The 15,000-nt window shown below is 49.1% G+C and overlaps 1 protein-coding gene across 1 annotated transcript in view; it reads left to right on the forward strand.

Annotated features, from left to right (window-relative positions):
* myo1g (myosin IG) overlaps nucleotides 1–13,100 on the forward strand; it is a 32,049-nt gene extending 18,949 nt beyond the window's left edge. The window contains exons 18-22 of the mRNA XM_064345628.1: nucleotides 363–507; nucleotides 1,878–1,982; nucleotides 2,822–2,935; nucleotides 5,518–5,675; nucleotides 12,455–13,100. Coding sequence (XP_064201698.1) covers nucleotides 363–507; nucleotides 1,878–1,982; nucleotides 2,822–2,935; nucleotides 5,518–5,675; nucleotides 12,455–12,617 — 685 coding nt within the window. The 3' untranslated portion in view covers nucleotides 12,618–13,100. The remainder of the gene's footprint in view (nucleotides 1–362; nucleotides 508–1,877; nucleotides 1,983–2,821; nucleotides 2,936–5,517; nucleotides 5,676–12,454) is intronic.
* The last annotated feature ends 1,900 nt before the right edge of the window (nucleotides 13,101–15,000 follow it).

The following is a 15,000-nucleotide window of genomic DNA, read 5'->3' on the forward strand; positions in this document are numbered from 1 at the left end:
TTCCATGTGGCCTGCGTGACCAGGGAACAAGGGGTTGTGAGGCTGTCTCTGTGTGTGTGTGTGTGTGCGTGTGTGTGTGTGTATGTATGTTTGTGTGTTTATGTTCCGTGTCTGGGTGTTGTGTGTGTGTGTGTGTGTGTGTGTGTGTGTGTGTTAGTGTGTTTGTGTGTTTATATTCCGTGTCCTCTGTGTGTGTGTGTGTGTGCGTGTGTGTGTGTATGTATGTTTGTGTGTTTATGTTCCATGTCCTGTGTGTGTGTGTGTGTGTGTGCGTGTGTGTGTGTGTGTGTGTGTGTGTGTGTGTGTTTGTACATGTGTGTGTGTGCACCCCATGCTCAGTGCTGCTCTCCTGTGTTCCCCAGATGGTGGGCGCGGCAGATCATAAAGAACATCCCTCCCTCTGACATGCCGGAGGTCAGGGCCAAGGTGGCCGCCCTGGCGGCCCTGCGGGGGGAACGCGTGGACTGGGGCTGCGACCGTGCCTGGGAGAGAGACTACCTCAGCAACGTGAGCCTGACCCCTGACCTCTCACCCCCTGACCCCTCACTTCCTGATCTCTCACCCCCTGTCCTCTGAACTCTCACCCCCTGTCCTCTCACCCGCTGACCTCTGACCCCCTGTCCTCTCACCCCAACCTCTGACCTCTCACCCCCTGACCCCTCACCCCTGTCCGACCTCTCCCCTGACCTCTCACCCCTCTCCCTGCCTCTCACCCCACCTCTCACTCCCTGTCCTATCAGCCCCTGTCCTCTCACCCTCTGACCTCTCACTCCCTGTCCTATCAGCCCCTGTCCTCTCACCCCCTGACCTCTCACCCCCTGTCCTCTCACTTCCTGTCCTCTCACCCCCTGTCCTCTCACTTCCTGTCCTCTCAGCCCCTGACCTCACATTCTGTTTCGACCAATTAGGAACCGCTTTATTAGTCCTTAGACCATTCCAAGACGGATCTATATTAACTTATGCAATGTGAACAGCAGCACGTGTGTGGAAAAACATGCCTTACGAAAATGAAGCTCGCGTGAAACTGTGTGACAAGCGGGATAGCCTCTGTCAATTTAAAGTGGCTGCGGGTTTATGACAGGAGGCTATTAAGTGCCATAGCTGCTAAAAAGCGATTTTAGAAAACAGGGGCTACGCTTAGAGCTGCCGCAGTCATGACGACACGGCGAGGAGGAGACATCCGAACGTCGGTGACGCACGACGGCGAGACCCCTGCGGTGCGAGCGGTTTCTCCGTCGCGCCGGCCGTTCGGCTCCTCTGACGCTCTTCCCTAACGACCGCGGCGAGCTTTTTAACCGGGATCACGCGCGGCCCATTTGGGAGCTAATCGAATATCGCCGGACCTGGAGCGCGGCCACGCCCGTGCCCCATCGACTGCCCCCCCAAAAAAAAACAAAGGCCTTCCTGTCTGCCTGCCACTCACCCGTCTCATGCATTCAATTATCCAATCGCTGCTCGCCGAACTCATTAACCGACCAATCAGGCTACGCCGGGTTTGTGCAGGAGCTTCAGTTTCGTGCAGCCAATCGCAGCTGCCGGGGGAATCATTGCTGAGTTTTAATTAAGGAAACGATCACATGATGGTTAAACATGTGTGTGACGATGTGTCATCACCATGGTGTGGGAAGCAGGTAACATGTATTATGATGACACTAAAAAACAAGAAAGTCTATCTTACGCACACATACGATATCTAACATTCATAAAAATATGAATCTAAAATGCCAAAGAATCCCAGAATCCTCAGTATCGGTTTAACCGCGAATGCAGCAAGGCCAAGCAGATAAAAGAACAGCGTGCTACGCTGTGAGTGGTGCTACACTTTGTCCGTGAGTCTGTGAATGGTGTCAGTTGACGTTTCCATGGTTTCATTGCAGGCCAGAGATTGCCCCCAGACCAGCTCAAACTTTGTGCGCATCTCCAAAGAGCTGAAGAACAAAGACCAGTTCAACAGCATCCTCTTCTCAGGGTTCGTGCGCAAGGTAAGCGTCTACCCTCGTACCCCCCCCCCCCCCCACTAGCACAGCGCCGCCCTTGTGGACACGCTTTGAAGCACTCACATACAGACACAATAATATATGTGCAATAACACGCACATACAGAGTTACAAACTCATGGGCATGCACACACACACACACACACACACACACACACACAGATACACACTCGGAAACAGAAGCTGCAGTTGTTCTGTGGACTAAATGTGGAGAGGCGTTAAAATAACCCAAGAATTTGACAAAAAAACTACAAATACAAGCAATTTCTGAAATCAAAGAAGGTCTCACTGTCATTGCACAGATAAACAGGACGTGCTGCACCAGCACATTAGCAAACAGAGCACTGCGCCACAGAACCTGCCCTACCTTCTCTCTGGATATAAATATGCTGTTTGAGAGTGGGAGGGATCCGGCCCTGATTGACCAGCTATTTTTACTCTCAGTGCTGGTGACGGCAGGACTCTAACTACAGCGAGAACTGTCACTCAAACTTAGGCTACAGGGCAAAACCTTACACAAACTGAGACTACAGGGCCAAATCTCACACAAACTGAGACTACAGGGCAAAAACCCACACAGAGACTACAGGAATAAATCTGACACAAACAGAGAATACAGGGCAATTCTCTTCCAGAAACTGGGGTTAGAGGGCACATTTTCACACAAACAGATGCAATAAAGTATTTACTTCAGATCAGACGATTCTTACTTGTTGCATGCACATTGGACCCTCTCTTGCATATGATCATGCGTGTAAGCTATCTTGGCTGATTTGTGACCGTCTCTGCTCTCTCTCTCTCTATCTCTCTGTCTGACTGTCTCAGATGAACAGGTTCAACAAAAGCACAGACCGTGCCTTGCTCATCACAGACAAGCATGTTTACAAGCTGGAGCCTCGCAAACAATTCAAGGTGTTAAAGAGGCTGCCTTTGGACTCCGTGAGTACAGACAAATAAACCGGCAGACAGAAAGACACACACACTCACACACACGCACACACGCACACACACACACTGCAGCAAGGTTCGAAAGACTCTGATCTGGCTTGAAAGTGAGTTTCTGACCTACATTTTCGGAGAGGGGGGAGACAGTGCCCTCTACAGGGGACATGGCGCCACTGCGGGAGTGTAGCTCAGAACTGAATTGGGAAATTGGATCAGTGGTCTTCGGGAGCCGAGGGGGGGGGGGTATATAATACGATACTGTGGAGTATAGTACAACATAGTTCAGTCCTACTCGGTATGTATAGATTAAATAAATATTTATTTGTCATTTTTAAAAAATGCTAAATTTGGTAAACAGCAGTATGCTGTAGTGAAGTGTTTCAGACCTTAAGCCTTATTTCAATAGTGTAAGATGTAGCTCTATTAAGCCTAAGAGTTCATTCTTAGTAATGCATTTGTGGGTTTGGATGGAGCAGACACTGGGAACATCTCTGGTAGTCCAGGAGAAGGGTGGCGTACGCCTGGTGTGTAGTGTGTCGCAGAGCGGTGTGTGTGTGTGTGTGCGTGTGCGTGCGCGTGCGCGTGTGTGTGTGTGTGTGTACCTGTGTCTCAGCACACGGACAGGGGTGGTCAGACGGGGGGCAGGAGCAGATTAAACATGCGGCCTGTTATTTATCCTGCCAGCTGGAAGAGGCTTAATGACAGCCCAGCACAAAGAGTCCTGCAGTTTCAACTGGTGGACTGAGTGGGGATCCACCACACACACACACACACACACACACACACACACACACACATATATATATACACACACACACACACCCAGCACAAAACACACACACACACACACACCTACACATGCAAGCACACCCAGCACAGACAGACACACACACACATACACACACACGCGTCACTGCAATAAAGTGCACACACACACACACATACAATCACTGAAACACTGCTCATGATGAGATATAGTGACCTGTATCTGAACAATGAGTACTCACCTTGGATTACGCGCATGGGTTGTGTAAAGATTATCTCTTACACAACCCAGAACCAGATATGTACTCTCTCACAGCTGGACAACTGACATTGACAACTTTCACCATAAACTGTTTTTTATTAAACTTGTTTTTGTGTGTGTATATATGTGTGTGTGTGCATGTGGCATGCATGTGTGAGTGTGTGTGGACAGTATTGAGGTAATGCATGTGTTAGTGCTGAGTGATTGACCAACATTTCCGTGTTTTTCAGTGTTTAAATAATTAATTGATCAACATCAGTTGGATTATTTGAATTGTCTTAATTTGGTGGATAAACAGTGTTTTTCTCCACGCTCAGTGAGGTAGTTTTTTTAGTCGTAGTTTTTAAAAGCCAGCTACTCTATGCAGCTTGCACAGAAATAATCATTGCAATAACTGCAATGACCATGATCCATTGCTCCTACAGGTGCGCAAGTGACTTGACAATTCGAACCAAGTACTCACTAGACACGGGCAATCGGAAAAACATAAAGTATACAGGTGCTTCCCAAAAGGGGTACTGTATGACACAATCAAGCAATTAACATCCTATCATGCTCTGTGGCAAGTATAAAAATGATGTGCAGGCCCAGACCTTGAATTTGGATCGAGGTGGCAAGAGGAAAAGATCTAAGCGACGTTGAAAGAGGGTTCATTATTGGGTCACGGATGGCAGGAGCTTCAGTCACAAAGGCTGCTGAGCTGACTCGGGTTTCAACAGGAACAGTGACTGAAGTGACATCTGCATTTAGATCTATGGGAAATGCATCGATAAACGAGGTCGGAAACTGTGGTCGAGAGCGCACATTCGACGACCGTGAAGCTCGTGCATCAGTGCGATGCGTAAGGAAAAACAGAAAGAGCGACTCTTCCTCAGGTGACTGAGAATGTCAATGCAGGGCATGACCAGACTGTGTCAGCAAGAACAGTCCATCGACTACCACAGAGAGACGGATATTATAGCAGGGTTGCAGTGCATAAACCCCTCATTACAAATACAAATGGACATTTGAGAGCTCAGTGGTGTAAAAACCACAGGTACTGGTCTACTGAGATGTAAAAAAAAAAAAGTGATATGGTCAGATGAGTCATCCTTCACCAAGAGAACGGAAAAAAGGCTGAACGCTCGCCCAGTGGCTCTGTTATGCTATTATTTCATGGTACATTCATATTAAAAAAAAAAAAAAAAAAACTAAATCAAAATCAAGAACACATTGATTCCCAAAACCGAATCTAAATTTAACCAAACTAATCAAACTAATGGCTCAGCACTTGTGTGTGTGTATGTTTTGATGTATGGTAGTGAGGTAATTTTTGTGTGTGTGTGCATGTGTGTGTGTGTATGTGATTGTATGTGTGTGTGTGTTTGTGTGTGTGACCACGTATGTGTATATGTGAGTGTATGTGTGCGCGTATGTGAGTGTGAGTGTGTGTGTGTGCGTGTGAGTGTATGTGTGTGTATGAGTGTGTGTGTGTGTGTGTGTGTGTGTATGAGTGTGTGTGTATGTGATTATGATGATTGTGAGTATAACCCCCAGCCTGTGTTTCCAGGTGGCAGGGCTGAGTGTCATGAGTGGAAGTGACCAGATGGTGGCGCTGCACACCTCCTCGCAGGATGACGTGCTGGTGTGCCTGCAGAGGGGGGAGCTGTGCCCCAATCAGGACCGCGTGGGCGAGGTGGTGGGGGCGCTCTGTGACCACTTCTCACGGTCAGTCCCTGGGGGGGGGGGGGGGTTAGGGGAGGGGGGGTGCTTCCCTGTCACCGTGGCGATACCTCGCTGAAGCAGGTGGTGCAGAGCTTGCTGAAGGTTATCTGGGACCTGGAGTCAGTGTATCTGCTGTTCTAACTGTCCTCGGATTGCCTGTGTGAGTGCAAACACACACACAACACACACACACACACACCTCAATGCCATGTAAACACAGAGCAGCTGGTCAGGGGCAACAGAGAAAGAGAGTGCCAGAGAGAGAGACAGCGATAGAGAAAGATAGAGACAGAGCAAGTGCCAGAGAGAGAGAGACAGCGATAGAGAAAGAGAGAGACAGAGCAAGTGCCAGAGAGAGAGAGGAAGAAAGAGAGAGAGAGAGAGAGAGAGAGAGAGAGAGAGAGAGAGAGAGAGAAGAGAGAGAGAAAGAGAGAGAGAGAGAGAGAGAGAAAGAGAGTGCCAGAGAGAGAGAGAGAGACAGCGATAGAGAAAGAGAGAGAGACAGAGCAAGTGCCAGAGAGAGAGAGAGACTCCGATAGAGAGAGAGAGAGAGAGGGAGAGAAAGAGAGAGAGCGCAGCTGTGCGCAGGCAGAGTGGCATTGCTGAGCTCATGCATGCTCTCACTCAGTCTCCAGACGCACATAACTGGGGGGCAGGAGGGGGACAGATGGGACGCTGTCCTGGCTCAGCTGGGGGGGGGGTGTGTGTTTTTTGTGGAGGGCGTGTGTATTTATGTTGAGGGGGGTCACGGGGGTCCCGTGGCAGCTGCGGGCCCTTGAATTTGGGGTGAGGTGGAGGCGGGAGACGGGCGTCCCGGGCATTGATCGCGGCTAATCGGCGAACCCGTCCCGGGACATAGCGCCACACCCCTTTGTCCCGCCATCTGGGGCGAGTGCCGCGGGTCACGACCTGCACGGGGCGCGCTCAAAGGGGGGGGGGGTGGGGGGGAGGGGGGGGGGGCGTGACAATACACTCACCCTCCCACCCCCCCTTCTGTCAGGAAGTACGCCTGAATGCAGCACAAGTCAAATTAGTTTCCATGTGAATGCGCTCTCTCTCTCTCTCTCTCTCTCTCTCTCTTTCTCTCTTTTTGGTTCGTTTGTTCATTTCGTCTCGCTGTCTTTAACCCTGAAATCAGACTGAAAAAGAGAAGGTTATTCAGACTCAAATGATTGCTGTGCCTGTGTGCGCACACACACACACACAGACATACACACACATACACACACATGCCCGCACCACATACACATAGACACACAGACACAAACACACACACGCACACGTGCACACATACAGACACACAAACATGCGCACAGCTACAAGCGCTGATAGTGTGTCAGCATTATACCGGAGAGCACAACTTCACATTTGTATCCCGTGAAAACGTGGCACACCTGAGGTCAGGCACGGTGAAGGTCACACTGATCTGGGGTCAGCCTGTGGAGCCGATCGAACAGGTCTGTGACTGGAGCGCAGTGGGGCTCACAGGTCCTGGGTCAGTGCGCAGCGTCGCTCAAACGCGTAAGATCTTCACAGGGGAGCCCAGCTCCTTCCCGTTCTCCGCTCGGCTTGTTTTTGGGTCGGCCTCGGCGTCAGCCGATCCAGAAATAGTTCCCTCTCCTTGCTCCTCTCCCACTGTGCCCAGCCTTAATGTGGCCATCTCCACGGCGACAGAGGCATGTGATGTCACAGCCAACGGGGTCGCTCCGCTCCAGACTGCGCTCCTTCCCTCCTGCCGCGAAGAGTCAGCCCGAATCGCGTTCTGTCAGCGTTGACCCGTGTGAGCTGTCATTGGGGAGCCGTCAAGCCTGATCTGCACTTCGTCGCGCGACCATTTCGACTTGTGTCGTGCAACAAAGATGAAAGTGTCGCGCGATGTTTCGCATTTATACTTCGGCGAAGGACCAATTTACGTCTGTGAAAACGTTGCAGTGCCCGGTGAAATTACAGAGAAATAGGGGAGGAATTAGTTTTATATCTACTTTTGTTTTTAAAAAGAGGATGCAAACAGAGAAAAGAAGGCGGTCTGTCACTCAGATAAACCGAAAATAATGACGTTTCCATGTCAATGAATTTCGGTGTTCCATCTGGCTGTCCAATCAAAGTTATCCGATACAACAAAATTCTAGAGGTGCCCGACACGGAAAAAAATATGTTGTGTATTACTTTTTGTGTTGAAAATACGTCATTTTTGCCATGCGACACTTGTCGCAATAGTCATGCAATGAAGTATAAATCAGGCTTCCGTGATGATCTGTATGAGCTGTTATAGCTGTCAGTGTTGATCTGTATGAGCTGTTATAGCTGTAAGTGTTGATATGTATGAGCTGTTATAGCTGTCAGTGTTGATCTGTATGAGCTGTTATAGCTGTAAGTGTTGATCTGTATGAGCTGTGTATGAGCTGTTATAGCTGTCAGTGTTGATCTGTATGAGCTGTTATAGCTGTCAGTGTTGATCTGTATGAGCTGTTATAGCTGTCAGTGTTGATCTGTATGAGCTGTTATAGCTGTCAGTGTTGATCTGTATGAGCTGTTATAGCTGTCAGTGTTGATCTGTATGAGCTATGTATGAGCTGTTATAGCTGTCAGTGTTGATCTGTATGAGCTGTGTATGAGCTGTTATAGCTGTCAGTGTTGGTCTGTATGAGCTGTTATAGCTGTCAGTGTTGATCTGTATGAGCTGTTATAGCTGTCAGTGTTGGTCTGTATGAGCTGTTATAGTGTCAGTGTTGGTCTGTATGAGCTGTTATAGCTGTCAGTGTTGATCTGTATGAGCTATGTATGAGCTGTTATAGCTGTCAGTGTTGATCTGTATGAGCTGTGTATGAGCTGTTATAGCTGTCAGTGTTGATCTGTATGAGCTGTTATAGCTGTCAGTGTTGGTCTGTATGAGCTGTTATAGTGTCAGTGTTGGTCTGTATGAGCTGTTATTGGTGGGCGGTCAGTGTTGATCCATATGAGCTGTCGCTGTCAGTGCTGCTCTGTTAGTCCTGTCTGTATTGGTGTGTTATTGCTGCCAGTTTTGATCGGTTAGACCTGGCTGTGATCTGTCAGTACTGCACTGGCTGAACAGTCGTTTCCGGTACATTTTCTGTCACTGCTGTCAGCGTTGAGCTGCAAAGGCTGCCAGTTGGTCTGATAGATTTGTCTGCACTGAACCATCTTCCCTTTGTGAGCTGTGAGCGCTGTGGTTTTTGAGCCGTTTCTTTTGAGCTGTTCTGCTCTGGCACTCTCTGTTTATTAATGCTGTCTCGTTCAGGCTGTCAGAGATGGCCCGCCCGTCTGCTCTTCTGTCTGTCCTTCGACCGTTTCTGCCGGACCTCTGTCGAAAGTTAAAAAAATGAGCTCAAAGGAATGTTTCGGCTTGAAACGGGGGCATTCTGCCAGCTCGTTCTCTTCACCCTCTGCAGAGACAGCCCCGGAAAAAAAACAAAAAGCCTTACCTGCAGTCTGGCCCCGGAACCTGAATATTCAAACGATCAAGGCTGGCCTCTTTTCTCCTGGCCGCTGCTCGAAGCTGCTCTTTTCTGTACAAATACCCGCGCACTGAGAAGAGGTTTCGCTCACGCTTGGCAGGAAGGAATATTTATGCTAAGTCAAAAAACACCTGCAAATTTATGCAGGGGGTCTTCTCAAGCTCTTCTTCAGGAATTATGAAGAGAACAAACAGTTGACTTGTCTGCTTTTTTTGGTGAATTAACTACTGATGCTGAATTGATGACTAATCTGAATGCTGATCCATATAATCATTAACAAAGTCATGCCAGAGAGAGAGAGAGAGAGAGAGAGAGGCCAGTTGAGTTCATTCAGTGAAAGCTCAAGTCTGTGCAAGCAGCCTTGAGCTCTTTATTGGGGGGGCGGGGCCACGTGTCATGTGACTGAATGGCAGGAGGAGGTCAGTGGCAGGCTGGGACAGCTGCAGTGTGGGGCGAGGAGGATGGGGGAGGGGGGGAGTGGAGGCAGGCCCATCTCAAGGGCCTGACTTTCTGACATTTTTCTCACATTCACTGAGCAGAGCTTAAGTACATGAGGCATCACACACATACACACACACACGCACACACACACACACACACTGACACACGCACACACACACACACGCACACACAGATATGTAGTTTTACTTATCAGACTGAGATGCGGAGGTTCCTCCTCAGTCTGCGAGCTCACTCTCAGTGTCGTATCAGTGAGCTCTGTGTGCGTGTGGGATCAGAGGGGGCTTTGTGTGAGGCTAACAGCCCCTGGGCTATGCTCTTATTACCCACCCTGCTCCACGGGGTAACAAAGGATTTTTTTTTACAGCTCTAGAAGTGATTAAGCTCTGCTCTGAAATGGGAAGAAATCTTCAAGTGACCCCCCTCAGCTTGTTGCCCAAATGTTCAGGTCAAAAACAACATCAAACGATAACTTTGATAACTCTGCTCATTACAGTCTGTTCGTTTGCTTCCTTGACCTTGTAGCTGCCTTGCATGCTGCATGTATTCTCCCCCCAAAAATACTGTATTATAATTATGCACATTATAAAATGATCAAAACACTCCATATCTACGTATCTAATATATTCCAAAGATATTGAAATGTTTATAATTGTATTATAAACATTCAAACTATCTGATATAATGTGCTACATATACCCATTATTAGAAAGTAAGGAGTAAAAGTTCATATTTATTGACTTAATAAAGTTGTATTCTTCTTTCAGCACTGTAAGAACGTGTAAAAACATTTTAGATCGGTTAAGAGTATCTTCTAGTATAACCTAGTCTTGCTGATATAAATCATTACTATTGAAATGAATTATTAAAATTGATATGAATTTTTAATAATCATAAAATTATTTGTTGTTTACATTTTGACCTTTCGAGCGAAGACTCCGCCCAACACATTTACCTACTCTTCTCCCAACACCCCCTTGCCCATCCTCTGCCCATCACGCACACGCACCCAGCCTCCACCCTGCCTGAGCCAGCCCGAACAGCCCAACAATGCGCCTCTCTGTGGAGATGCAGATGCTGCTGTTGCCCCGGAGATTGTTGCCAGGCAGTGGAGGCAGAGCTCATTAAGAGCACAGTGGGAATAATAGGACAGTAGCGAGGGTGGGGGGTGGGGGGGGGGGCTGAATGGGGCTCTGTCCCCAGGGCTGAAGGAAGCGCTCTGTCAGCTGAACACACTCCCCACACGGGGTTGCACCGCGTCTCAGGGAAACTCCGCACCGGAGGGGTGTGGGTTCGCGACCCGAGGAGTCACCTTGACACCCCTGACTCTAATGGACGCGTTTGTGAACTGTGAGCCAGACTACTTGTCATGTATGAGTCCGCTGGGCACACCGTAACACACGTGCTTGAACTGTGGTGTTCGTGTGGCTGAGACTGGCATTTCTGTGGTTAGGAGCTGTAACTCAGGACAGAGGGTGTATTTACTCTCATGGCTGTGCTTGGGTTTTACATCCCGGTCTCATACAACATCTGCAGGATGTCTGGATGCGACGTTACCCTAAATTTTCCTGTCCCGCCTCTCCCTGTTATTATGGGGGTGATGCAGCATAGTTTGTGCTACCCCCCCTGAACCCCCAAGGGGCTCAGACAGTCACACGGTGCTGAGGTCATTGTTTATGAGCGCAGATGTTATATGTACTCGCCAGATATTCAGCTCTGTTTTCTGCAGTGGTGTTTTGAGGAAAAATGTGTTGTGTCTCCCGTGGGTTTTACACATTAACGGTGGATGAGAGAGTTTGGGAAGGAAGGAGGGAGGGGAGAGAGAGATAGAGAGGTAGTGGGTGATCAGGAGGGAAGATAGAGAAACGGAGAAAGGGTGATAGGGGGGAGGGAGGGAGAGGGTGAGGGAGGGAGAGAAGAGAGAGATAGGGTGATAGAGAGGGAGGGAGGGGAGAGAGGGTGATAGGGAGGGAGGGAGAGAAGAGAGAGATAGGGTGATAGAGAGGGAGGGAGGGGAGAGAGAGGGTGATGGGGAGGGATAAAGGGAATAGAGAGATAGGGTGATGGTGAGTGAGGTAAGAGAGAGTTAGGGTGATAGGGAGGGAGGGGTGAGAGAAGGTGATATGGAGGGAGGGTGGAGAGAGAGAGAGGGTGATGGTGATGGAGGTAAGAGAGAGATAGGGTGATAGGGAGGGAGGGTGGAGAGAGAGAGAGGGTGATAAAGCAGGGGGTGATTTGGGGAGGGTGATAGGTAGGGGGGGGTGATTTGGGGGGGTGATAGGTAGGGTGGGGTGATTTGGGGGGCGTGATAGGTAGGGTGGGGTGAGGTGGGGGGGTGATAGGTAGGGTGGGCTGAGGTGGGGGGGGGGCTCCTCAGGCACCTTGAGGAGTTACTGCTGTGCCCCAGTTCCGTCTGCACCGTTTCCACGGTGATGAATAACTGAGCTCTGCTGCAGTGCATGGATCATCGGCAGGTGGGAGCACAGATTTATGAACGGGGTCATCATCGCCGCACTGTCCCTTCCAATGGGACTGGGACCAGGGGGCGGGGCCAAAAAGTAGGTTAGGGAACAACTGGCACAGAAAGAAGACCATTAGTGCTTAGACTACAGAGGGACTGCAGTGCACACACACACACATACATGCACACTCACACACGTGCACACGCACACACACACACAGCGGGGTCACACACACACACACACACGCACACACACACACACACACACACACACACACGTGCACACGCACACACACACACAGCGGGGTCACACACACACACACATGCACACACACACTGTATTTTCGATGTGTACACTCAGGTTGTGCTGTTCCTGTGTGTTCCAGGGAGAGACACGCCCCTCTGCAGGTGAAGGTGTGTTGCTCCGCCCTCCAGCTGCACATGAGGGGAAAATCCAAGAGTGTTACCGTGGAGAAGAGGCCCGGCCAGACCAACGCCGACTTCCGCAAGACCCGAGACGGCTTCGTCCTATTGGTTCCCTCTCACTGACCCCTCCCTGCATACCCACTGCCCCAATACCCCTGCTCTTATACCCTCTGCCCCAATACCCCTGCTCTTACACCCACTGCCCCAATACCCCTGCTCTTATACCCTCTGCCCCAATACCCCTACTATTATACCCACTGCCCCAAATACCCCTACTATTATACCCACTGCCACAAATACCCCTCCTCTTTCATCCACTAACCCCCAATACCCCTGCTCTTATATCCACTGCCCCAAATACCCCTGCTCTTATACCCACTGCCCCAATATCCCTACTATTATACCCACTGCCACAAATATCCCTCCTCTTTCATCCACTAACCCCCAATACCCCTGCTCTTATACCCACTGCCCCAAATACCCCTCCTCTTATACCCACTGCTCCAATACCCCTGTTCTGCCCCAGCTTCATTGCTGATCTCATTGGCATTTGCCTGTGTCAAAGTCTTCCATTCATCTACTCAAAGTGTATTATGCTGATAGAAATGCAGCTCTTTAGCACCACACATTGTCAGGGGAGGAACTGCAGCATTTAGAAGATTGTGGTCGCTCTGGAAGCTGCAGAGGGGGCAGAGACTGGGTCACTGTGGGTCATCCTCGTTCCTTTGTCTGTTTAATGCACATACGTGGCTTTCTTATAGTGCTGGAAAAAGGCCGCTATTGTTTATCTATTTGCAAAGTATGTTAATGAAAATGTGTACATTTGCATTTACAGATATTTTTGTAAATCTCAGGAATTACCTTTGTTGCTTTCTTCCTATTTGTATCTATGTACATACTATCTGAGTATAGTATACTCTAAATACAATGTTTGCACTTACTCAAAACTAAAACGTTTACACATTGAGATTTAATATTTGTCACCAACATTTATTCCTGGAAACATATTCTGTCGCAGTTTCACCAAATAAAAATTAATTATGTGCCTGAAGATGTGTGTGTGTTATACATGTGTGTGTGTGTGTGTACTGAGGTGAGGTGTGTGTGTTCTATGTGTGTGTGAGTACTGTGTATCAGATTGTGTGATGTGTGTGTGTGTGTGTGTGTTATACATGTGTGTGTGAGTGCTGTGTATCAGATTGTGTGAGGTGTGTGTGTGTGTATGTGTGCTATACATGTCTGTGTGAGTGCTGTGTATCAGGTTGTGTGTCTCTCTCTCCTTTCACCCCAGCCCTCTCCACCTCTCTCTTTCCCTTCCTTTCTTACTCTCCCTCCCTCCGTCTCAGCCCCGTTTCTTCCCCCTCTCCTTCAGCACACCTGCTCTTCTTCTTCATCCCTCCTCTTGCATCTGGCCTCCTTTTTTTCGGTTGCACCCTCCGGTGGGACGGGTATCTTTGGAATGTCCGTGCGAAATCCGGTCTGGAGTCCCCGTTTTGGAGTCCCCCTGTGGTAATACAGTACGGTCATCCGATTATTCGCCAATTATCTTCACACTATTATTTTTAAGTGTCATTAACCAGGACTTAGTGTTAGAAATATAGCATCCCCCCCCCCCCCCACCACCATAGCGAATAAACTGAGATAGTGAAGCTGAACACTGACTTGCCTGTGCTAAGTAGGCCAGTCCGTTGCTGTTGCTTGTAGTGGCTGATGTGCTGCACCAGTGGCACTGTGGTGTGTGTGTTTACCAAAGCGTACTCTGGGGGTTTTGCGCAAGCCAGGGCTTTAACCCTTTGAAGAGTCATTTTTTTTGGAATGTTTTTTTGTTTTCTTCAAAATTTTAAGTCACTGTTCTAGAGCTCCATTGGTTTCAATTACCAGCAGTGACTGTGACATCAGCATTAGAATGTCCAGTTAAGAACGTTCTAATCACGTATTCATGCATCTCACACCTTAAAGGGTAAACTTTGATAAGATGGACATGATGGGTGGGGGCCAGTGACTATTGTGGGGGTGCTTTAACGCTCCCATTTCGAACTGAGCAGAAGGGTCACTGCTGATGTCCTACACCACTTTGGACATTTTGATTAATTTAGAACCCCCCCCCCCATTCTAGGTCCGCTATGTAGTGTGCGGCTGCTGTGATTGGCTCTTTCTGTGCAGGCCCCGCCCCCTCTAGCCCCGCCCCCTCTACGGGACCTTTGTTTACAGTGGTCTCTCTCTGTCCTTCACCTGTCAGTCAGATCCTGCGGTGACCTCCACCCTAATCTCCCGCCCCAGCACCAGCCTCCCCTCTTACATAACGCCCCCCCCCCCCCAACACTAATCCACTCGGGGGGGGGTGGCAGATGTGCAGGTGTGGCTGTTGCTGCTGCTCTGTCTGGGTTTTCAGAACTAATCTCCCTGATGTTGCAGAAACACTCCCTGCTGGACCAGTCATGTGTACATTCACATCGGGTTCATCCAGCTCCTTCAAACCTGATGAACTACTAATCCTCCCACCCGA

Source organism: Anguilla rostrata, chromosome 8, assembly GCF_018555375.3.
Source record: "Anguilla rostrata isolate EN2019 chromosome 8, ASM1855537v3, whole genome shotgun sequence".
Classification (NCBI taxonomy): Eukaryota; Metazoa; Chordata; class Actinopteri; order Anguilliformes; family Anguillidae; genus Anguilla; species Anguilla rostrata.